Source organism: Sturnus vulgaris, chromosome 3, assembly GCF_052056855.1.
Source record: "Sturnus vulgaris isolate bStuVul1 chromosome 3, bStuVul1.hap1, whole genome shotgun sequence".
In the NCBI taxonomy this organism is placed as follows: Eukaryota; Metazoa; Chordata; class Aves; order Passeriformes; family Sturnidae; genus Sturnus; species Sturnus vulgaris.
In genome coordinates, this window is record NC_142245.1 from 60417125 (window position 1) to 60440733 (window position 23609).

A 23609-nucleotide genomic window follows, 5' to 3' on the forward strand; every position below is an offset into this window, starting at 1 on the left:
TTCACTGCTGATGCCAGTCCTCTGGATAATGGAACATGTGTGCAGATAGTGTAGGATCCCAACCCTGAATGTGGTGAGTATCTTGAATCCAGGATTTGGTTCAAGACTATTGTGGTGTGCATAAGGTATATTTGTATGTTGAGTATTTTCTTACAGAAGAAGTGTCATTATGGCTTCTGCCATAATGACACTGAATTCTTTTTGCTATAGAGATTGCATAACACTTATCATTGTGAAATGTGTTATTGTGAGAAGTGAGTCAAGCATACGGAAAGTAATCCTATGCAAGTCCACCCATTACCCACATACCAACTCACTCTGTATAAAGACAAGGCTGTGTGTAACCACCGATAACAATAAACACTTCTTCGAGGGCAGAAAGAACCCATTCGTTACCTGACTGCTGAGTCAGTCCCAAAGAAGGTAAGAAACCTGGGCGCCAGATACAAGTTATTTCTATGCACGTGCAGCTTTAGCTTTAAGATTTCTGCTGGAGTGATCTGTGGATATAAGAAAGTAGGCAAAAATCTAGAAATTGTGTCTCCTATTCACGACAGTCTTCCTACAGAGACCTTTGGGAACCAGAGATCTTCGGAGCTTGGTTATTGAGTGGTGGGTATACTGGTGGTTTTGCTCAGACAACCAGCCTGCCTGGCAGCTCCCCTCCAGGATATGCAGCAGCCCCCAAAGTCACTGCAACTCCGAGCTGTGCTGTGCTGAGCGCAGGTATTGCCCATGCTGGGGCCTGGCCACCTGCCTCCCTCAGCCATGCCTGCACCTCATGCCCTTGACTATGGGCAGGAATGTGTCCATGCTCGTCTCTGCTGAGATGTCCCCAAGTTGTTTTCCTTCTGAGATCCAGGCTTGCCTTGAACTCTGTTATTACAGCAATATGATGCCTGGGGGGTTTTTTGTGTATCTGGTAAGTAACATGTTTTTTCAGCTGTGGCACAGTGGTGACTTCTCAGTGACTACCTTGCCATGGTGCTGTGAGGCAGAATTGCTCAATGCTGGCAGCTCTCTTGGCTTTGATACTGAGTCTTTCCCGACAGGGTGATTACATAGTTGTTAGCTTGCAGCCACCCTGGGGAATTCCCAGGTTTTGCACAAGACTTCCTCTTTTTAAAGTCCCCTGCCTTTGCCTGCCTGCCATCTCCTCTTGGGTGACTTCAGGCTCCAGACATGGGGCTTCCTAAAACTTGTGTCTCTGCTGTGCTTTTGGTGCTCTCTGCTCTGGGAGCCTGTGCCCTGGACTGCAGCTGCCTATGAGTACAATGACATTTTAGAATCCTAGACTTGATGAAATATTGGCTTCTCCTGAGGAGGCCTTGGTACTGATGGAGAAGACTCATGCTTTTGGGTGACACTACATAGTGAAGAGGAAGATTTTGCAAGGTGGAAGAAGAGTTTTTTGATTTCTTGCTAAGTGGTAAATGATGAGTCAGGTTATGCTCGTTTACCCTCACTGATATAGCACAGGTCCTAACTAAGGTTTTTCTAAGGATCATCTGAAACTATAGTAGTAATATTCTGTTTACAAAATGCTATGCTAAAAATTTCTTTCCATGAGAAAAAACTACTGCTTTCCATAGTAATTTCAAATTGTACAAAAACTTCCTTTTGAAAGGACCATCATAAAAAAAAAATGGTGTTGTTGAATTCTCTATCATAGGACAAGCAAGTCTGTTAGCTCTAGGCAGAAAGGTCAGCACAATTCAAGGGATAGTCTATATTGCAGTGTGAGCCCAGTGAGGAGGACACTCTCAAGGCATCCACTTGAACTATAAGCCATTGGCCAAAATCAGGAGGTATGGTGGGACCACATGTCTCGCTGAATTATCTGCACTCTGGAGCAAGAGGGCTGTACCCCACACCTGTGGTCTGTCTTCAGCACTGGCTGAAGTTTTCACTGATGGCAGCCATAAGGTGATATGGGGGAGTGTATCCTAACCAGGGGAGTCTGGGCTTGCACCAAAATGGGTTTAAAAGCCTGGAGAGGGATGTGCAAATGAAATGTGCAGGTGCTCCTTCCAATGTACCCCTTGTAGATTAACATGGGTTTTGACAAGCTCTCTTAGCCTTTTGTTCTACTTTTATTTAAAACACTTCATATCGGAAACAAGATCAAATTCCTAGTAAAGCTTCTTTAACTTTCTGGCAGACATCTTCTCAGATTACTCAACAGAAGGTTACTTCCAAAGTAAACTTATTAGTCCTTACTCCTCCTCTTTGTCTCTGGTTTATATTCCCCATGCTGACCCAGGGGCTGGGAGGCTGCAGCCATGCTCCCTTCCCAGGCTCTCCTGCCTGCTGTGGTGTTTGCCCTCGCTGCCCTTCAGGCTCTTGCCTCCAACACCTTCCTGGCAGCCGTCTACGAGCACGCCGTCATCCTGCCAGATGCCACCGACCTGCCCGTTTCTCCCAGCCAGGCTTTGGCCCTGATGAACAAAAACATGGATGTCTTGGAAGGAGCCATCAAGGAAGCTGCCCGGCAGGTATGAGGGGTACTGTGAGGGTTGTTCATCAGTGCTCTCTGCTCCTGCTGACCCTCCTGGTTGTCTGTCAATGGGTGACCTTTAAATGGAGCCTGTTGTGACAGGGTGCCCACATCATTGTGACTCCTGAAGATGGCATCTATGGCTGGAGATTCACAAGAGAATCCATCTACCCCTACCTGGAGGATATCCCTGATCCCGTGGTGAACTGGATACCCTGCACTGACCCCTCAAGGTGATTCCTTCTGCAGGGGTTTGGAAGCTTTCAGTCTGGTATCTCATGGAGTCTTGAGCAGCTGGTATTAAATGACTAGGAACTGCTAATTCTTTAATCTATAAAAAATCACAAGTACAGTTGATTCAGTCCTCAGTTCAGATGGCTGAGTGATTTCTAAACCAAATTGCACAAAATATTAATCTAGATCTGAAAGAAATATATTTTGGAAATGCAGCTACTTGCACAGTCTGCTGTGTTACACACAGAGGTCGTCCCAATGTGTGTCAACTGGGGACACTAAAAAGACTGAGTTCATATCTAAATTAAGATTTTATGTTCCTTCTGAGGCCTTATAAAGCTAGATTTCAAGAATCCTCATCTCTGTAAATGCTGTGCCCACTTTTTTATTAAATTCTTACAGACAACGATTATTTAAAAAGGCTAAAATTATCTTCTGAATCAGGGCTTAGAGCTGCTTGATAATTTGCTTTTAAGGTTTTTAAGATTTATGTCTCTGTACTGATTTATTCTCATCTTGCTTTGTGAAACTCTTCACATCTTATCATGCATGCTAGCTGGGATTTCTATCCACACAGAAAATAGCATTGTAAAGGGTACAGGGACACAGGAAGACCAATTTTTTAAGAAGAAAGACACCAGCAATTTAAAATTATGCTATGAACAGTGAAGAAAATTAACAGAAACTATAATTTGATCTATTATTTTTCAGTATCTGGGGATGTGCAGTTAATGGAGTAGTAATTCTGAATGCATTTCTTCTACATGGACACTTAAACTTCTAAAAGATTTTTTTTTATTTCACTAAAAATGCATTAGATTTGGTCCAGCACCAGTGCAGGAACGACTCAGCTGCATGGCCAGAAATAACTCCATCTATGTGGTTGCAAATATTGGGGACAAGAAGCCGTGTGACTCCAGTGATCCCAGCTGCCCCAGGGACGGTCGCTACCAGTACAATACAGATGTTGTCTTTGACACACAGGGGAAACTGGTGGCTCGTTACCACAAGGTAAGGAGGTGTTTCAACATTAACCTCTAATTTATTATCAATAATTTTTTCAGCTCTCTGGAACCAATTTCAGATGGTTTATACAGTAATTTTATGTAATTATAAACTGACAACCAATCCAGGATGATTTGGTGATCCTGTGGCCAGAAGGAAAACCAAGCAATAGCTTGACCATTCAGACAAATTATTCCCAGGAGCACTGCAGCTGCAGAGTGCATGCCAAACACTTGAGGGCTACATTTATGACAGTTAATTGTAAAGCAGCAGTGACAGAATTTTCCATACTCAGTGAACATTAGCTTCTCCTCGGTACATTCGTAGCCAATTTAGACAGTGCTTTTGCAGGGGTCTTGGAGTTTAACAGCTAATATTGGATGGGCATTGCTTTCAGGAGGTAGATGAAGCACAGCCACCCCATTTTTGGAGGGGAGGTTTAGCTGGATGAGTACAAATTAGCTGCGCCAGCTAGCTCAGGTACCTCTACTACCAATTTTGCTTTAAGGTGTATCTTAGACACAAAAGCTGTTTGTAATCTTGCCTTATTTTCACTTTCTAATATGCCTTTTTCTTCAATTGCAGTACAATCTGTTTAGAGGTGAAACTCAGTTTAATTATCCAAAAGAGCCAGAAGCTGTCACCTTTGAGACTCCTTTTGGGAAGTTTGGCATTTTCACTTGCTTTGACATCCTTTTCTACGAGCCTGCCGTGGTCCTGGTGAGCAAGATGCAGGTGGACACTGTGCTCTTCCCGACAGCTTGGATGAATGTCCTGCCCTTTCTGACTGCAATTGAGTTTCACTCTGCCTGGGCTATGGGCATGCGTGTTAATTTACTTTCAGCAAATACTCACAGCACCAGCAAGGCAATGACAGGTAAGTTGCATTCAGGAGCAGAGAAATTGTTCCCAGATTCAGAAGCAGGCAGAAATGTTTTAGAATAGTGAAGTCTCTGAAAGACAGTGTTTTAATTGGACTAAAGATCTTTGTGATTTGGTACTGAATGTAATAAACAACTTCAGGTAAGAAAATGTTGAATGTTCTGAAAAAGGCAAAAATAGAAAGCCCATGACATTATGTTTTGATAACTTAAAAGTGAAATTTTATTGAAAAAAATAGCACGAAGCTTCACTTAAATTTTCAGTCTCTCATCTAGAGGTAGCATTTTCTGTTTAAAATTCAATCAACAGTTAAATTGAGAAAAAATGATTTAATCAGAACCTTACAGTGTAAAACAAAATTGTATACGGTATAAATTTATTTTATTTGGTATACTTGTATATTGAATAAAACATTCTCTTTTTTGGGGGTTGCTGAAGACTTACAGATATGATGTTTTGCTTTCCTCTGAATGTGCTTTTATTGCCTTTTTCTCTTAACTGAGAAAAGGACGTAGCTCCAGCTGTTACTCTCCCCTGAAGCAAAGTGAAAACTACATTTTTGCCTGCCCTAAATAGACTGCGCTGAGTTTCAGCAGCAGCCCTGTGTTTCCTTCAGTGAAACATAACTACCCCCATGATTGCCTCCTTTGTCAAATATATCACTCTGAGAGCTATGATTTCTTTTCACATGAACCTAAGTTTTAACACTAGGATGGGTATTTTAGCTGTTCTGCGGTTTAAAATTATTCCAAAACTCGTAGTAAGGCGTTGAATGAAAAGAGTATCACCGCAAAACAATGCCAGAGTGTTGCGGGGGTGGCTGGTGGCCCTGCCCAGCTGTGCTGTGCGGTGCTGGCTGACGGAGGGCTGGCGGTGTCCTCGGCAGGCAGCGGGCTGTTCACGCCACAAGGACCTGCCGCCTACCACTACGACAGTGCCACCGAGGAGGGACGTCTCCTGCTAGCAGAGCTGAGCACACACCCCCGTCTTTCCCCCACCTACCCTCCTGCCATCAACTGGAGTTCGCATGCCACGAGCATCAAGAAATTTCCTGGAGAAAACGACACTTTCTCGGGAGCTGTCCGGAGGGATATATTCACTTTCAGTGAACTCAGGCACAAGGATGGAAATTGCACTGTTTGCCAAGGAGATCTTTGCTGCCATCTGGTCTACCAGATGTCAAACAAGAGTGAAGATGAAGTTTATGTCCTGGGTGCATTTGACGGGCTTCACGGTTCTCTCATAAAATACCATTGGCAGGTAATTCCATTTTTAGAGGTGAGTGTGGCCACAGGCCGACCACCTAAAAGCATTTGTCCATTACTGCATCCTGGGAACTTTTCTTGCTGTCAAATGCAGCTTGTGGTTGCTGAAAGCTTAGTGGTGTTTTTCCTTTCTGTCTCCCCACAGATCTGCAGTCTCCTCAAGTGCCCCAGCACAAACCTGAGCACGTGTGGGCAGCCCGTGGAGACAGCTCAGACCAAGTTTGAGATGTTCTCCCTCAGTGGCACGTTTGGCACCAGCTACGTCTTCCCAGAAGTGCTGTACAGCGGGGTGCAGCTGGCCCCTGGGGAGTTCGAGGTAATGGGACACCCTGGAGCTATTGTTGCAAGGTTTTTCATGCTGTGGAGCTGAAAACTGCTCTGCCAGCAAAGTCCCACCCAAGAACAGCTTTCCTTGGTTCTGCAGACTGCAGCCCAAGGGGACAGATTTAAACTGGTGGATTGAATCAATCCTTACTGATGAGAACATATTGGTCCTGAAGCTGAAAATCTCTTCAGTGCTTTCTTTAGCAAATATGCCTTCCCACTTCAGGTCGCAAATGAATAAACCAGAGCTTTCAAGGAGCTATTTTCTCATTATGACATTTTAAGAGAAAATTAAATAAAATACTCCGAGAAATTGTCTGAACAAGAAAAATTACTTAGAAGTATCATGCGTAAGAGCAGAGATTCTATGCAGTTTATAATGTTAAAAGTTATTTTTTAGGGGTTTGTGGGGTTTCTTTTTTTTTATTTGGAGGTTCATATTTTATTTTTGCCAAAAGATGTTTTTATTCATAAACCTTAGATTAGTTTTATGAAATAGACTAGATGAAATCCTAATTGATTTGGAAGAAGTATTTAACAGCTTACAAGAGACAATGAAGATGGTGAAAAAGACCTGAAAAATTTTAGGGGAAACAAGGGTGATTTTTTTAAAATGTAGGCAATTGAAAATCATTGTTCACCCTTCATAGTTGTTTTTGACTGAGATTTGTGAAAAATAGGCACATCAAGGAATTTATTATTATGCTAAAAATATTATTGTGGTCTAATTTTAAAACAATAGGTTGTATTAACAAATATATGCTTACCTTTTGTCACAGAGGCATAAAAAAGTTGTTACAGTGTTCACAGTTGGTGAACAGTGATTTCAAACTGATACGTAAAAAGGGACTAAGAAAAGCTACATATGGCCAGTAGCTTGAAACTATCTTATTTCCATCTGAAAATTGTTTTGGGGTCTACAAATCAAAAAATGTTTCAAATATGTCCTAGATGTGTATACAACCTTTATTGCCTTGTATGAGTAACTAAACAAATCAGTTATTTTTACTCTCACCATCTCATGAGGTGCAGAAAATTATCTATCTTTTTTCCCAAAGACAGAGGAGGGTTTAAGGACTCCTGGGTCCAAGGAAATGTGGGAAGGCTATAATGGGGAGGCTATGGCAGAGCCAGAGAGAATTCTGTATTCTTTCACTATCATGACTGTTTTTTAAAGTGTTGCATCAAAACATTCAGCATCTAAGGTCTGTTCTTTCTGTACTATGCAATATTGCTACTCTGTTAGTTGACTATTAGCGCCATTCTTTCTCTTTTCCACCAGGTGCTACGTGATGGGCGTTTGAAAAGCAAGCATGGCACGTCGAAACCGCTCGTAACAGCGACACTTTTTGGAAGGCTTTATGAGAAGGACCCGCCACATCCTCTGCGAATTTCCCCTGAAGTCTCTCCTTAGGAGTTACAGACTCACCAGAGACAAGAGGGCAATTTCTTGCTGAACCGTAGCAGTTACCCTGTATGATTCCTGTTCTACAATATTTCACTTCTGCTCAGCAGCTGTTCCAGTTGGGATTATTTGGGAGAAAGTGATTTGTTCACTCTGTTGTGCATGCCTTTTTAACTTTTAGTGCTTCAGCCAGTGCAATTATTTTTTAGTGTTCATGATCTGTCACGTGAACCTTTCAAGCAGAAATTTTGTTTCCCTCAAGATATCATATAGATTCCTAGAATTACAGTAGAAAGAAGACTGATAGCAAAATCTATGAAATATGGCTTGTCATTTTATTGGAGAATGAATTCTCTCCCAGAAAGTCTTTCTGTCCCTTTCTCCCCTTCCTGTTTTCCAGACTGTATAATCATTAAGTTTCTGCATTTTTCAGCCTTACAGCCCAATCAACCGGGCTTACTTAACACTCAGTGAGCCTTGGTCCCATTCTGACCAAAGTACAATAAAGAGAAAACCAGATTTGAAATTATTTTAGATGCAAGCTTAGAGAGAGAAAGAGGTCCTCCACAACCCACCCAGGTGTAGGGTCTGGCTGAGGTCACAAAGCACATCCACTTCTGCAGTCCCTCTGATCTTGCACCTCTTTGTACATGGCAGATGGGTATTGGGTCCTGTGCACTTCACATCCAGCTTACCATATAAACACAGTACTCCAATACTTTTTCCTGGGTATATGGATGATTTCTTCAAAACTGTTAGGACATAGGAAATGGCAATCTTTTAGCACCTGAAACACATTTCACCCTGTAGTGAGAAATGGGCCTTATTTTGGGTTTCTAGCAATGATATATCAAACTTGGCAGCCCTGGACCTCATTTTTGTCTGTTACTCTATGGAGCAAATGAGCTTTGTTTGCATCAAATTTGCCTTTGTCCCTGCCTCCATGCTTATCACATAGCATTTTGCATCTGCTGCTGTTCCTACAGCCTGCATCAAGGTTAGCACTGGGCTGTGCTAAATGTGGCATGGAAGAAACACTCTGTGGCTTCCCACCCCAAGCACACCTATGTATGTTATCCAAAAGTTATTGAAATGACATGATTTCTGTGTTTTGCTGTGCCGCAGCTTCTCAGCATGCAACTTCAGGGGCTCTTTCTGGGAGTCTTTAAATCCAGGAAATAAGATGGCTGAACTATTTCCATGGGGAAACTGTACCACTTGGAAGCAGTTCATCAAAACAGACAGGGATTCTAAGTCATGCTTGCTGGTTCCTTTTCAGCACCTCACAACTGAACACAAAAATCTCTCACGTACTGCTTGCTGGCATTTTTGAAGTTCTGTGTACTTCCCAGGTACATGCAGAGCTGACTGTCTTGGGTTGTCAGAGCTGGACATATGTCAGAGTAGGATACAATAAATATTGCTAGTTAAATATAGGATATCAGGAAAGGACTCTCATATCTCATCCATTAGCAGTGCAGAAGTCCAGGATTTTTTGAAAATTACACTAAAAGCAAATTTGGAGAATGACTGACCTGCAGTTTTTGAGATGTGCTGCACAATTTTCCTCTCCCTGAGAGGGTTCCAAGGGTGCCATACAATGAACCACTGAGGAGTTTATTAAGCCCTTTCCCATTTCTGACGACAAAGCAAGAATTTGGACAATCAGAGGATGAAGTTGCATGGACTATTGCAGCAGTCTCAGAATAGCTCCATCAATTTCCATACACAAGAACCATGAACTCTACTTTTGGGAGAGGATTCCCTGAAGGGGTTGCAAAAAACAGGCAAGATCTTCACCTCAGTGGCTGGTGGTCACAAGTGAATAGACAAAGTTCATTTAAGGAAATGCGAAGTTTTGTAATAAAAGGAAATTTCAAATGATGCAAATTACAGAAACATTCAGAATAGAGAAGCAGAGAGGTCATGAATGCCCGATGCAACAAATGGCATTTATCTTTAACAGCAGCAGTATTTATTGACTCTGGGACAGATGTGCCAGAGTAGAAAAGTCAAATTAATTTGTAAGTAATTCACGTCAATGACCCCACCCCAAAAGCTACTACAGATGGTATTTTAATGAGATCCATCCCTCTCTGAGCTGGAAAAGCATGTTCTTCATACATCAATATTTCTTTCTTGCACCTTGATGCTGGCCAAAGCAAACAAGACCCACCTGTCCACAGTGTTTCTAACCACACAGAAAGAAAAACAAGTTTATAATAGATTTTATTGATGCAAGACTTCAGATGAAGGCAGAAAAATACTCCATTTAAACAAATATGATCCAAACCTTGCAGCTAACTTAAGCAAAACTGGTAACAATTTTGGGGAAACTTTGAGTAAAATCAAATGTACTTAATTTTACATATCAAATCAAAGTAAGGAGGCCTTGGGAAAAAATAGAGAAACAATATCTTAATAATCTGGAGTTTTAAGGAGAGAAGGACTCTTCAGCCATGTCCTTGCACATATATTTAGGCCTAAAGTCAAGCATTAAATAATGTGGTGCATTGAGGTACAATCAGAGGTCTTGCCACATTTAGACCAAGTAATTCAAAGCGAAATGTTTATGAACATCTCATGTTATCGTGGGTGAATTACTGACAGTATGGGACACCATTCCTAGGGACATTGAATCAGTGCAGGTATAGTGAGTGACAGACAGAATGACAATGACCTGAATTTGAACTTCAGAATTTCTAATTAACCAACAATTGAATTATAACCCTACTTCATCTAGACAGCGTTTACAATGCCACTGACCACCATCAGGGCAACAAAGCTGAAAAAGAGAAATAACTTGCGTAGGTCAATAAAAAGAGCAGCAGTTATTATAAGGTTTACCACAACTGATAGTGGAATGCTTCTCTGTGGCTTGTGATGGACTGTGAGATGTCATGGTCCCCCAACAGAGAAGTAATTATAGTACTCTTTCTAAAAATTAACCTTTTAACACTGTAGACACCACCTCCTAGTGAAGCCACAGATGGGCATGACAACATCACCAAGTGTTGTCTATCTGTGAATCAGACACAGCTTATTGGTGAAACAGAAACTTTGCATGCTGACAACACCGTTATTTTCTCTTTCAGCTTGGAAAACATATTAGCAGTTGTGAAAGTATTAAAATATTTCTTGTAGCCACTCATTACTATAAAGTTTCAAGGGAAATAATCCATTTTCTGTTCAGATATTCTCATGGCAGCAGGGAGCTTCTACTACAAATATGTACAATATAGAAATGCATTGTAACAGCATGATTTTAACTTTGTCTATCCATCTTCTTTTGCTGTTTCTAATGTTAAAGTTAATTGATGAACTCGTAGTCTGGGAACTGTGATAGTGTCAGGATGCAAGGTTAGCAAGGACTACACAAAGCAGAGATAGACTTTAATGTCAAACATATAGTCAATATTTAGGAAATCCCCTTTCATAAAAAAGGAAGAATGAATATTTGCATACAGTTGATCACGCAGCTTGTGTACTGAAAAATATAATAACACAAAGCTAAAAAATAATTTTAATACTTTTGAGATAGTCTTCGGGAGCAAGTAAGTGATGTCTCTGTAACAGCAATTTTGAACATTTACTTCTAAATGAGCATTAGGAGTATGAGATGCACTTGAACTTATCAAAGTCAAATACATGGAAACATAAAGGTCAGTTTTTTATAAGATGGTTATTTTTCTATTCTGCAATTCACCTTGATGTGTTTTCCAGCCATCTGAGATTGATTTTTGTACACTGAAAAAGGTCTAGTTTTAGGGCTCTCTAAGGAAAATTAATTTGAGGGGGGGAGAGGTGGTCCAGGCAAGAGTTTCTTGTCAAACTTATGGATCAGTTTGGAAAATCGAAACTTTATTTGCAACATTCATTAAATTAGACAAAATATAATACTGACAGTTTCCATTAAGCTGAGCAAAGAATGTACAGTGAACTCTTGGCCTGTGCCATTTCCATGTTACTTACAGACTCTCTAGGATACACTCTCCCATTCTTTATAGAGCCCTTTCTAAGTTTTCCACATAGCATTTATTCTTGTGCTGGCTAAGTGCTGCTATACAATACCTAAAGCTCTCTCTTCCTTTCCTTTTGTCTCCACCAGGAGCCAGAAATCTTGGCTTAATGCTCTTTTCATTGAGGTCCCATAAAATCAAATGGGGGCAGTGATTTTGCTGTACTACCACTAAAATCAGTGGTGGTTAAATCAGTTTGCATCTACTGATTGTGCATCTGCAGAAACAGAGCTGTTCTACCTTTTGATTTGAACTCAGTCATAATCTGCGGATTTTTTCAGTTCCCTCTGCATGGAGGGTCTCACACAACTTGACTGGGTTTAGTTGTGGTTGGAAGTCATTAACTCTGTCCCGAAGAGTTCAGAGATACAGTTCCCATCCTGACAAAAAAAGTTAAGTGCACTGATCCTGTGAAATTCCCAATGCCTTAGTTGATCACCCAGCTGACAAAGTATACAAAAATTGATCCAAAAAATGTACAAACCTTTATTTTTTCCCCATCCCCTTCTTGTTAAGTCTCCAGTTTTCTCAGAGATGTTCTTATGCCAAGTTGGCTGCAATTGCTACTATAAACAAATGGTAAAAACACATTGTAATTAATTAATGGGAACATTTTTTTTGAAAAGAAGAATTATTCTTGCCTAAGAAGAAATAAAATACACTGAGATACAGGAGGGAAGAGTGAACTGTAAAAACACAGCCATTAATATAATGAGGTACTTCCTGGTAGCTAGGCTGAAAGACAGAAAGCTTTTGGCAATGTGTGAGTAAAAAATAATATGTGGTCTTTTCATAACTAGTGTCAATTAGGTATAGCTTAAGAGTATCAGATGGCTGTATATATGAGAATTGTGCATATATAAAAGCTTAAGTTTAATCAATCATCATTACCTAGCAACAGGCTTAAACATTTATTTTGTTGAAGAGTTTATGAGATTATCTTTAATATTACATTAGGACTTTTAGTTGTTTATTCATGTTAACATTAGCCTCTGTTTGCAGGAATTCCTCCAAATTCAGCATTGGAATAATCAAAAACAGAAACCTCTTGTACTTGATAGTTGTGTAACACTTAATATAACCATACCTGTATTTTGCCAAGGGAGTCTTACAATGCCAGTTGTTTTCTGCTGAGGCTTTTCTTATACATCGTTTTCCTTTCTGTCACCAAGGATGTGACCTGTATTTCTCCCTGATTTGCCAAGGCTCATCATTAGATCTTGACGACTTACAAACATTTGCAAGCGGAAGGGAGAATTGGCAACAACTACAGATAAGAACAAAATGGGCTACAGGGGGTAAAAAGGGGAGGGAGGAGAAGAGGAGAGAGACTTTCTCTTCACCAGTCCTCACCTGCATGAACAAAAAGTTACGTAAGCTGGTAGAGGAACATTTAAACAGCTGAACCTCCTGGGGCCATCTGTTCCCTCTCAGTGTCATGGGTATTGGCAGGAGCTAGCTAGCCAGTGAGAACTCGATAACAAATCATTAATCAAATTCAAATCTACTTCAGTGCACCCTTACCTCTTCTTCAGTGACCCAATATTCAATTGATGTGCAGCACCTATTGACAAGATAAATAAAGCTTTTCTTGTGAAAAAAATTGTCTGCCCAGGCATGTCTTCCTGAGCATAGGGTCAGCAAGAAACGGAACAGTCTCTGGCACTGGTAATTTCTGTGCTAGTTGTGCTGCTGTCCCTGCAGGGTCATGATACCACTGATGTTCATGCATAACATCGCTGCTTCCTGCAGCAAGAAACAACTGCAGAAGCAAAAGATGACCCTGGAAGATTGCCCCCTTAAAAATGGCCCACAGTGCATTAGCACTGGCATCTGCAGTCTGTTGGGCTTGCAAATCAACTACTAGAAAGAGATTCAATATTTCTGGGGAAGTAGCATGTGTCTACTGTAGTCAAATCCAGCATTTGTGAAAGGAACAGAGAACAGTCCATGAGAAGGCAAGCTAGAGGACATAATTTATTGACATAGAAGTCTTTATTAGCAACTTTAGTTCTCAGTGGCTTCCAGTAGACTATTCACAGTTCCAGACCAGAATGTGACATTTCAAGACTTTCACCATGAGTTGTCCTTCTTGTTCAGCCTCATGTCCTTTGTGCCACCTTGCCAGTGCCATACTTTCCTAAGTCCCAAGCTTATCCCAACCCCAAATATCGAGGGGAGATGTTGCAGCCTGAGCTCCACAGGTCCCACTACAGGCTCAGAGAAACCTCTGGGGAGCAGGAGCTGAAAAGCCTGGCTCTCCACCAATGCAGCCCACCAACTGACACACACAAACTGACCCACAGTGGGTCAGTTCTTTTCTCTGGGGTTACTTATTTCCTGGCAGGATGCTCCTTCTTGGGCTCCACAACAATGCTAAAACTGTTGTTTGAAGATGGGGGATGCTGTCAATGAGCTGCAGGTATAATTCTCTGGTATGGTAGAAATACATAAATAAGAAAGAAACAGCTCTTAAGTCCCTGCTACAAAGCATGTCATATAAACACCTGAGCATCATAAATAAAGAGCTAGCAGAATTTTTCATTAGAAGGAAACAGTATCTTCTTGTTGTCAGACACTGTGAAAGTATTGTGCATTGCGCTTTTGGAATATATCCAGTCTGAGACAGGCAAATCAAATTTTTAAAGATAACTGAAAGTGTTGTAATGTTGATAACATTACACAACATTATACTAAACTGAAAAGAGGAAGTGAAATAATGACCAATCTTAAAAACAGTTCAGTGCTATTTGCTCCATCTGCTCCTTGACCATAATAAGCATTTCATTTATTTTGCATCCTTCTTTTAATGAAAGAAGCCTGGCTTTAGCTTACTTTAAATAGTTTCATCTTTGAATGTGTTAGTGGCTTGTGTCAGAATAGATTTGTTACATGTTTATCTTTCCTGGATATTTAAGATTTACGTCATCCTGTTGATGAGATTTTCCCAGCAGGCTGTGAACCAGTCAGACCAAGCATGCAGCCACTTAGTTGGGAGAATTGGTGTGGGATGAGTCAGTACCAAGCTGTATCTGCAGCCTGAGCCGGCTGGTGATGAGGAAGTGACTCCTGTGCCATATCATCTCCGAGTCATGCAGTCTGGAATAAGGTGAGCTGCTAATGTGCTGATCTGGGATATAATTTGCTTTCAAAGATGAAACTCCTATGGTTAGCACTGAAGGTAATAGTTATTATTGTGCACAGTTCTTTCTGTAGTGAACAGCAATAGCACCAACAGCAATAAGTATGATTTAAAGTATGATTTAAAAAGCCATTCATTCCCAATGGCTGAAAGAGAAACATAACTAGGGGGCAAAGCTCTTTTCACACAGAGCTATGAATGCACAGTAAGGCTCTTTCCTTTCTGTGAAGTTATTAGAGGGCCATAAGGATGCAGAATGGCATTGTACCTTTTCACTGTTCAGTGCCTCCCTCCTCTGTGTTTCCTTTCTTTTTGGAGGTGGTGTTCAGAGCCAGCAGATATCAACAAAGCAGTTACAGTCAGTAACTGCAGTTCTGTTGGATTGATGGGTGCAGAGAAGCACTGGCAAGGCACAAGGGACCTGCCCTGCTGTGCCTCTGCTCTGTGCAGCTGCTGCAGGGATTCACTTGACCTGCTGGAGTGAGAGGCAAGGGGCTACTCCTGGCCTCGGGAGCCCTGAGAGAAGATTTGCTGCAGAGGGAAGGCAATGGACCATGTTATGGCATTACTTACCGAGACTACCAAATATGTAGAATACCTCATCCTGAGAAGAGATAGTTTCTTGGCTTTGGATGAATGTGTTTTTCTTTGCTATTAAAACACTATTTTCTTGGAATCTCTTACTCTGCTGTGCATTTCAGAGATTTGCATTTATACTGGAGTTTACATTTATAGTCCTTATCTTGAGCATTATACTTGCAGAAAGAGCACAAACATTGCATTACTCTATAAACAGCTGGCTTTACTTGGCAAGGAAAAGGGATGTTTTCCCCTGAAAACTAGGAATAGAAACCATGGGAAAAGGTCTACAGCTCAATCTTCTCATCTATTCTCCCAATTCCTCTGGATACAAATCTGGGCTCATTTCAGATAGTCTTCAGTGGAATTGCACCAGGTTTGCAGAAGTGGCATTCAGGTTAGTAGTTGTCAGATCTTGTTTAACCCCTATAAAGAAATAATTATTTTGTACTAATAGCTTATTGTGAACTTGGCCAGTTCCCCCTAGATTTCAAGCATATGAATGGAAACTTAGGGGGATTTTTTTTAATATTGTGCCTTTTTTTTCCCCCTGAGAATTGCATGAAGTTATACACTTTCAAAACTCCTCTTCAGCCATAGGGTCACCTTACAGCCTCCAATATTTGTAAATCCATGGTTCCCTTAACAGGGAAACAGTTTTTAAAAGGAACTGTGTGAATACGAGAAACTTTTTACTGATTGACCAAAAAGTACCCACAGAAATGCAAGCTAAATGAACCACAGTAGAAACCAGTGCTTTTCTGACATTTTTTTTCACAGTAACATTTCTCATTCTCAAGTCCTTTTCTGTTCTTCCCCATTTCCAGTGTTCCTTCCACAGTTTTGTGTAAGAAGGACGTTACAACTTTTCAACACATTTTTCAAATATGTTTGATGTCTGAAAAAAGTGCTATTTCCATTCCCTTCTGTGCTGTTTTCCTTTTGAATTATTTTATGTTATTACTTTATTACTTTATTGCTTTACTTTAACAAGGAGAGTAGATGACCCACAGTACTCTAGACATTGTAACATCTCTCTTTCTTGGTTTTCCAAAACTCCGAAAACTACTTATTGCAGAAATAGAATTTTTTAGGAAAAAAAAGCCACAACAACAAGTAGAAAAGTAGAAAAATTTTTACTTTGAATTTTGATATATAACTGCTTTACTATACTACGGATTCAAAAGACTGCTAAACACTGACAGTTTGTAAGTGCTCTGAGTTCTCACAGAAACAGAGTTTAATGTTTCTCTTTGATATTTTAAGTAGCAAGTCTGAGAATATTTTCGTGATCCACATCAGCACTAAGGCACAAGAAAATGCCTGTTTGAAGTGTCTGCACCAACAGAGTGAATAATTGTTACCACAGTGTTCCTTCTCACTCTAAATTAGCTGACAATTTGCCCTGCTTAATTACTTAATTATCTTGCTATATCAAAACCTCCTGCATTGATTTCATTTCAGCCAAAGTAGCGTTAAATACCACCATTCCCATGCTCACAGACACCCTTAGATCTGTGGTTCACTCTTTCCAGTGTGTGTGGGTCCTGCAGTACAATTTTACTGCCAGCCAGGAGACGGAGGGAAGCACTCCCATACCAGACTCACAGCCTGGGCACAAGAGGAGGCAAAGCAAAACCCACACTGGGTTTTGGGTTTTGGCTGCTGCCTGCCCCATGCAGCAGGGCAGACCTGCTCAGGGCAGGGGAAGGCTCCCCAGCCCCAGGGGTTGCCCCAGAGGTGTGCAGGTTGCTGCCAGGGAGCTGCCTCTGGAGCAAACACTTGGAGCAGAGCTGCCATTCCAGAAAATATCCTTGAGTTTTGGCCCAGTGTTACTCAAGGGAGAGAGTGGTGGGAGAGCACTGTGTGCATGCATGGATGGCCTTGGACTGAGTGCCCATAATGAGCTGGCTGCCAGACTTCTTTATAACAAGTTGTACAGAGTAATGTAACATGGGTTTGTTCCCCCAGATTTTACCTTCCTATAAAATGTATACCTGTCAAGACAGTAATTACCAAGGCCTAAGCCTTCACTCCTCAAAGAGAAATGACTGGCTCCAAGGAAGCACACAGCATCTCAGAGGGGTGAAGGTCACTATTACAGACCGGTATCTAGGACCTAATATGTCCTTTTTCACTTTTCCTCAGCTCTGAAGAACTGGACCTGACTCCTCAACATATCCTCTCAACACTCTCCAGTGGTTCCTTTCTCAGCCTGACCATTGTTTCTGCACATTTTTTAGCTGTCAAACTCTCTTGCTATAGCAAAGAGAACCTTGTAGTGCAAAACCCCAGTCTGTCTATGAGAGCAGTCAAAAAAATAAAAGAACTGAGTTGTATGCACCCATTTTGATTTTTGTGCACATAACATAATAAAGTAACCAACCCAGGTCATCAGAAGAATTTGCAAGTAGTATCTTAAACCACCTTGTTGCATATGCCCTTGAGGCACCCAGCTTAGCTGGGCTTTAGCTGATGGTCAGCACAATAATGCTCTTTTACATTCAGCAGTATCAATGTTTTAAAGGCTGCACGGTCCTTTGTGGAACAAAAAATTGATGCTCCTCATTCGTGACTCTGGTACAGCCAATAATAGGTGTTTACATAAAACACTTTTTCAATGGTTGTATCTTGCAAATAGCTGTTAATCGATGAGCTGCTAGATTAAACATGTTTGTTCAGTAATCATAACTAGGCTGGTGAACACACAATGTGTCACTCTGTCCACATTATACCTTTCCAAGGAAATCTTACATGCTGCTGTAACCAAACTACACTTATGTATTTTACTATATTTTAAAAGCTTGCAGGAGGCAGACTACGTGATGTCTTTTGTTCTTCGCTTAGATAATACTGGGCTGCTCACAATATGACCATAGCATTTAACCAAACAAGTAAACACACTTCAAATAATAAGGCCCATTAAACAAGAAAGAGTGCTACAGACACGATTTTGTTCTCCATGTGGGTGACAAAATAAACAGTTTGTGCTACTATTCACATCAACAGCTGCCATTAAGTCAAACTGCCCAGAATGCTTTTCATCACCCCAGCATCTCCCAGGAATACATGTGGGTTTCTGGGGGCTCCTCCAGTTTAAGTTAAAAGCCTGTTCTCTCAAAATTTATGTTACCCAGAACTGTAATGGTGCTGAAGAGGATGAGCTGCCTTTTGAGATGGTCTTTAAAAGAAAGAAGTGCCACTCAACCAGCAGAAAACAATTGAGTGTCAAGAGCAGACTTCTACCCAGCATGAAGTGACAAAGAGAAGAGGTTTGTAAGAGCATGCTTCTTCATATTTCCATTTTATTACATTTTAACCTTTGTAACTATATATGGAAGTAAAGCATTCTGCTTTCTTCTTGAAAACTTCTTCAGAGTTCAGCTCTCTTGAACAGTTTGCCACATGTTTTGATTTATTTGGTTTCCGTGTAGCACAAAGCTATGCTCTTGATCTCAGTTTCCTCCATCCTTTGGCTGGAGTTTTCTACTTTCTTTTAGTAAAAAAATAACATTTAAAAAAGTCCCTGTTTTTTTTTTTTTTTTTAAGAAAACCTGTTTTCAGGGCAGATCATATTTCTTTAGGCTAAGCAGTTTATCAGAAAATAACAGAAAAGTTATTAATCTTTTAAATCTTAAGGAAAACTAGAGATAGCATGTTAATTACTTGGATTGACTCAATAGACTTAATGCTCTACCACAATTGTTTAATTTATTTATACTTTTATACAGAAAAAATGAAGTTCAAAATCTATGTGACGCATTTACAGTTTCAATGGGCTTAAAACCTTTATAATGATGCCCAGTAGATACAGTTTAATTGGTGTTTAGTTCTTTCTACTGTGAAAATTGAAAATTTGAGTTAATAAATATTCATCTGGCTGTGCTTTCTCAGCCTTGGGTGTAAATGTGCTGAAAGAAGAAATGACAGGCAGGAAAAGAAACATGAAGAGACTGACAAAAACAGAAGGAAAAGCTAAATTAAGTGATAATTAAAATGAGGTGAAAAAGAGCAGAGATGGTGTTAAATATTAGTAGGCAGAAAAAAAGGGGAAGTGAAAGGCACCCCAAACAGTACATAAATATAGTCAGACTCCATATATCCCCCACTCCTGAGGGTGCCTTTGGGTGAACCTTGTCCCTGGCACTTGGGTGCCACTGCCTGGCCCTACTTGCAAAATCCCTCTGTATAACACAGGCTGCTTGATAGTTGTAGCTGTCAAGGTTTTGCAAGCTATAGTTTTTTTGTCTATGTTCATTCAGTTTCCAGTGCCATGGTGTGCTTGTAATAACATTTGGTTTAGTATGGGGAAGAAATGGGGTTTTTTTACTGTGTCCAGAATACCCAGAGGCAACTAAATCCCAAAGCAAGTGGGTTAATCAGTACTGGCTGAATTGCCATGTCAGTATTTTTCTGACAACCATTGTATACCATAATGATAACACTACCAAACAGCGTGTACTAATGATCTCTGTTTTTCACAATAGTACTATATTTCTGTTATTCAAAAGAAAAACAGATTTTTCAAAAATAAATATTGCTGGCCAAATGCTTAAGTACTTTCATTAAAAGTTTTCATAAAAAGAGTGACTTGCAAAAGGGACCTGCTCCTGCCTACACAAGAGGATAGTGATATTTATGTCCTTAGATGCAAACTAAACCTATGTTCTGACAATGTTTCTCTCCATGTTTGTGCCTTAGCTAAAAAACAGATTAATATATCAATACTCATAGTAATGCTGAACTAGCACTCACAAAAACTAGAGCTCAACAGAAAAAAAAAAATCTGCTTATAAAGCAGATAATGTTTTAGATTAGTCAGATTCTTCCACTTTATTTTGTCAGCAAAAGGGCAGAAAATATTTTTTTCTTCTCTTAGATCTTTTCCTTGAATCTCTATTTGCAGCTACAGCTTGTAAGGATTTTCCAGTAAAACCTGATTTGTCCAGTCATCACTATCAGGATAGGACTGGAGGAGAGGTCACGAACGGACTTCTCAGCTTTAGCCTTCTGTTCTAGACTTGCAGGTTTCAGACTTATGTATCCAGAAAGAAGCTGAGGGAGCTTCAGAATTTAAAGTGACTGATTTTCAAGAGCAAAAGGTACTGCACTCTAGCCAATATCGATGCAGAAGACTGGGACTGGAAATAGAAACAGGAAATATTGAAAAGGGCTTCTCATCTGCCCACGGGGTAAGGCACTGCCCAGTGCAGGCCACCCAGAGTCGCTGCTGTCCTGGTGTGAGGACACCCCATGCAGTTTATTCCATCAAAGGAGATTCCCATTTCCAGGAAAGTCAGATGATAAAAGTGTTATTCTGCTAAATGCAATTACAAAATACTTTCATTCTTCATTAAAAATGGAATGTGAATTTCCTACACATCCAATCAAATGAAGGTGTTTACAATGCCCTTTTATTTTCCTCTCTGCAGCTCTTCCCATCTAGAAAGTGGAAAATCAGTCATAAACGTACCTCAGAATTAGGAAAAACAGTACCTGTGCTGCACACCTACGTGTATTTGAGACCCCAGCAAGGATGCAATTGTGCTGTGAATCAGTAAATGGCTCTTGTATAAGGAGCAACTGGTCAAACAGTATCCGTATTTCCATGTACATCTTCATGGTTTGCATTATTCTGGCCACAGTGGTTGGAAATCTGACAGTTATCATCTCAATATCACATTTCAAGCAGCTCCACACGCCTACAAATTTCCTGATACTTTCAATGGCTACTGTAGACTTCCTGCTGGGAAGTTTCATCATGCCTTGCAGTATGGTGCGCTCTGTTGAGCACTGCTGGTATTTTGGGGAGTTCTTCTGCAAGATCCACACGAGCACTGACATTATGCTGAGCACGGCTTCCATCTTCCATCTTTCCTTCATATCCGTCGACCGTTACTATGCTGTGTGTGACCCTTTGAGATACAAAGCAAAGATAAATGCTTTTGTCATCGTGGTCATGATGTGTATAAGCTGGATGGTGCCTGCTGCTTTTGCTTTTGGGATGATCTTTCTAGACCTAAACTTGAGAGGGGCAGAAAAGATTTATAATCATGTCCACTGTGCAGGAGGATGCTTTCTCATTTTTAGCGAAACTTCAGGTATTGTGGCCTCCACAGTGTCTTTTTACATCCCTGGATGTATTATGCTGTACATCTATAGGAAAATATACTCTGTGGCCAAGAAGCAGGCAAAATCCATCGATGCAATTAGCAGGAAAAAAATGCAATTTGAAATGAAGCACCACATTTCATTCTGCAGAGAAAGGAAAGCTGCTAAGACTTTAGGCATCATAATGGGAGTGTTTCTCATCTGCTGGACTCCGTTCTTCTTCTTTACAGCTACCAATCCATTTATGAATTATGTGATACCTCCTGTTTTCATTGATGCTTTGGTTTGGTTTGGCTATTTAAATTCCACACTTAACCCAATTGTTTATGCGTTTTTTTACATGTGGTTTCGCAGGGCATTGAAAATTATTCTGTTTGGAAAAATTTTTCAACAGGACTCTTCCAGGACTCATTTGTTTTCTGACTAATATGTTTTAAATGGTTGCATTCATGGCTTTGAACTTTTGCCTGGAGGCTGAACTCCCAGATCTAAGAGCTGTGAAGGAAGGAAACACCTATTTGTTTGCCTATTTACCAAATTTAGTTCAAGCAGATAAGCGATCATTGTGCTTCACAAATTCTTTCATTCCAGATTGGGTTTTGTATGCAGTGTTTTGATTATATTTATTTATTTGCAATGCACATAAGAGCAAGACTTCAATTTAAAAAAACTTATAGCAGTTTATAACCCTGATTTTCATAATTAAAAAACTATTCTGACACAACAGATTAATTTCTTGAACAAGGTGTGTTTATATTATGATATTTGTGTTTGTGTTCTTCTCTAGAAAGAGCAGAAAAACCTTTTCCTTTGAATTTCTTTGCATCCTTGGCTAATAACCCAAAGCTCTCTAAGTTTTGTCCTTCCCCTTCCGTATGTGTACAGTGCTCAAAACAGGCCAATAACCAGCCATACCAGCACACTCCATGGAGGGAAGGGGAGGCAGAGAAAAGTTGGGCTGCTCTTTCTGTTTCAACTAGTACTTGGCACCTATGAGTTTGTCACTTAAAGGCTTTGCTGCTTAATGAGATCAAAAGCATGTTTAGCAAGATCAAAGATAAGAAAAAATATGAAGTGGAAAGCAATTGCAAAAAAGCTGCGTTGCACCTGAGAATGCCAGAAAATTATGTCTATCTGTGACTGTTTTGATGTGAAACATTTTTGCTACTTTGCATCTTAGAGAACTTTTTTCTTAGAGAACTTTTTTTAGCTTGAACATGTTATTTTGTCTCATGCCAATGCTGTAAGAGCTTTTGAGGAAAGCATATAGAGAATTGTGAAGAAATCCTGTGGTTGAACTCAGCTGGATTATGAAGGAACAGTACTGAGAGTGGGCAGGAAATGATCAGTATCTGAGAAGAGAACATGGAGAGAAATTGATGACTGTACTAAAGTAAGAGCTACACTCAGCAGTATGTCCTCCATTTGTGTTCCTGGTAAAAGTGCATCATATCTGTATCTTGTCTTTGTTTTCTGTAATTTGTAGGCCACTGAAGCAATCTATGCTGAAAAGCTTAAAAGTTGAATGATGATATATTTCAGCAAGACAAAGTATCAGGAACTGAAATTGTGTATTTTGCCAATATATTTTCATTGTCATCTTGTAAAGTTTGCCTGCCTAAAAATGACACAAAAAGGAACAATGAAATGTATCAGCACTTCTTTTGTGGATCCATGCTAATGACAATATGACTGCTTTAACTTTAATACTTAATCTCACAAAAATAAAGCAAGATAAAAAAAATCTTTCTGATAAATGATGGGTAATTATTTTCTTCCTTCATCTCCAGTGAGTCTGGCCCTGCTGTAGTTAATGTTCACAGAATCACAAGGCTAGAAGAGACCTTTAAGATCATCGAGTCCAACCCATGCCCTAATACCTCAACTAAACCATGGCACCGAGTGCCACATCCAATTTATTTTTAAACACATACAGGGATGGTGACTCCCTGGGCAGACAATTCCAGTACTTGATCACTCTTTCTTTAAAAAACTTTTTATTAATATCCAACCTATATTTCCCTTGGTGCAGCTTGAGACTGTGTCCTCTCATTCTGTCAGTTGCTGCCTGGAGAAAGAGACCATCCCCCAGGTGGCTACAAACACCTTTCAGGGAGTTGTAGAGAGTGATGAGGTCACCTCTGAG

The 23609-nt window shown here is 40.3% G+C and overlaps 2 protein-coding genes across 2 annotated transcripts; both read left to right on the plus strand.

Moving 5' to 3' along the window:
* The first annotated feature begins 299 nt into the window (after positions 1–299).
* Positions 300–8141, plus strand: LOC106851918 (pantetheine hydrolase VNN2-like). Its single transcript, XM_014874265.2, has 8 exons — positions 300–423; positions 2264–2495; positions 2600–2730; positions 3550–3742; positions 4322–4613; positions 5505–5878; positions 6029–6199; positions 7490–8141. Exons 2-8 carry the CDS (start codon positions 2283–2285, stop codon positions 7619–7621), a joined length of 1506 nt encoding a protein of 501 aa, XP_014729751.2. The 5' UTR covers positions 300–423; positions 2264–2282; the 3' UTR covers positions 7622–8141.
* A 6461-nt stretch (positions 8142–14602) lies between these two features.
* Positions 14603–23198, plus strand: TAAR1 (trace amine associated receptor 1). Its single transcript, XM_014874159.2, has 3 exons — positions 14603–14740; positions 18490–18624; positions 20785–23198. Exon 3 carries the CDS (start codon positions 20889–20891, stop codon positions 21888–21890), a length of 1002 nt encoding a protein of 333 aa, XP_014729645.1. The 5' UTR covers positions 14603–14740; positions 18490–18624; positions 20785–20888; the 3' UTR covers positions 21891–23198.
* The last annotated feature ends 411 nt before the right edge of the window (positions 23199–23609 follow it).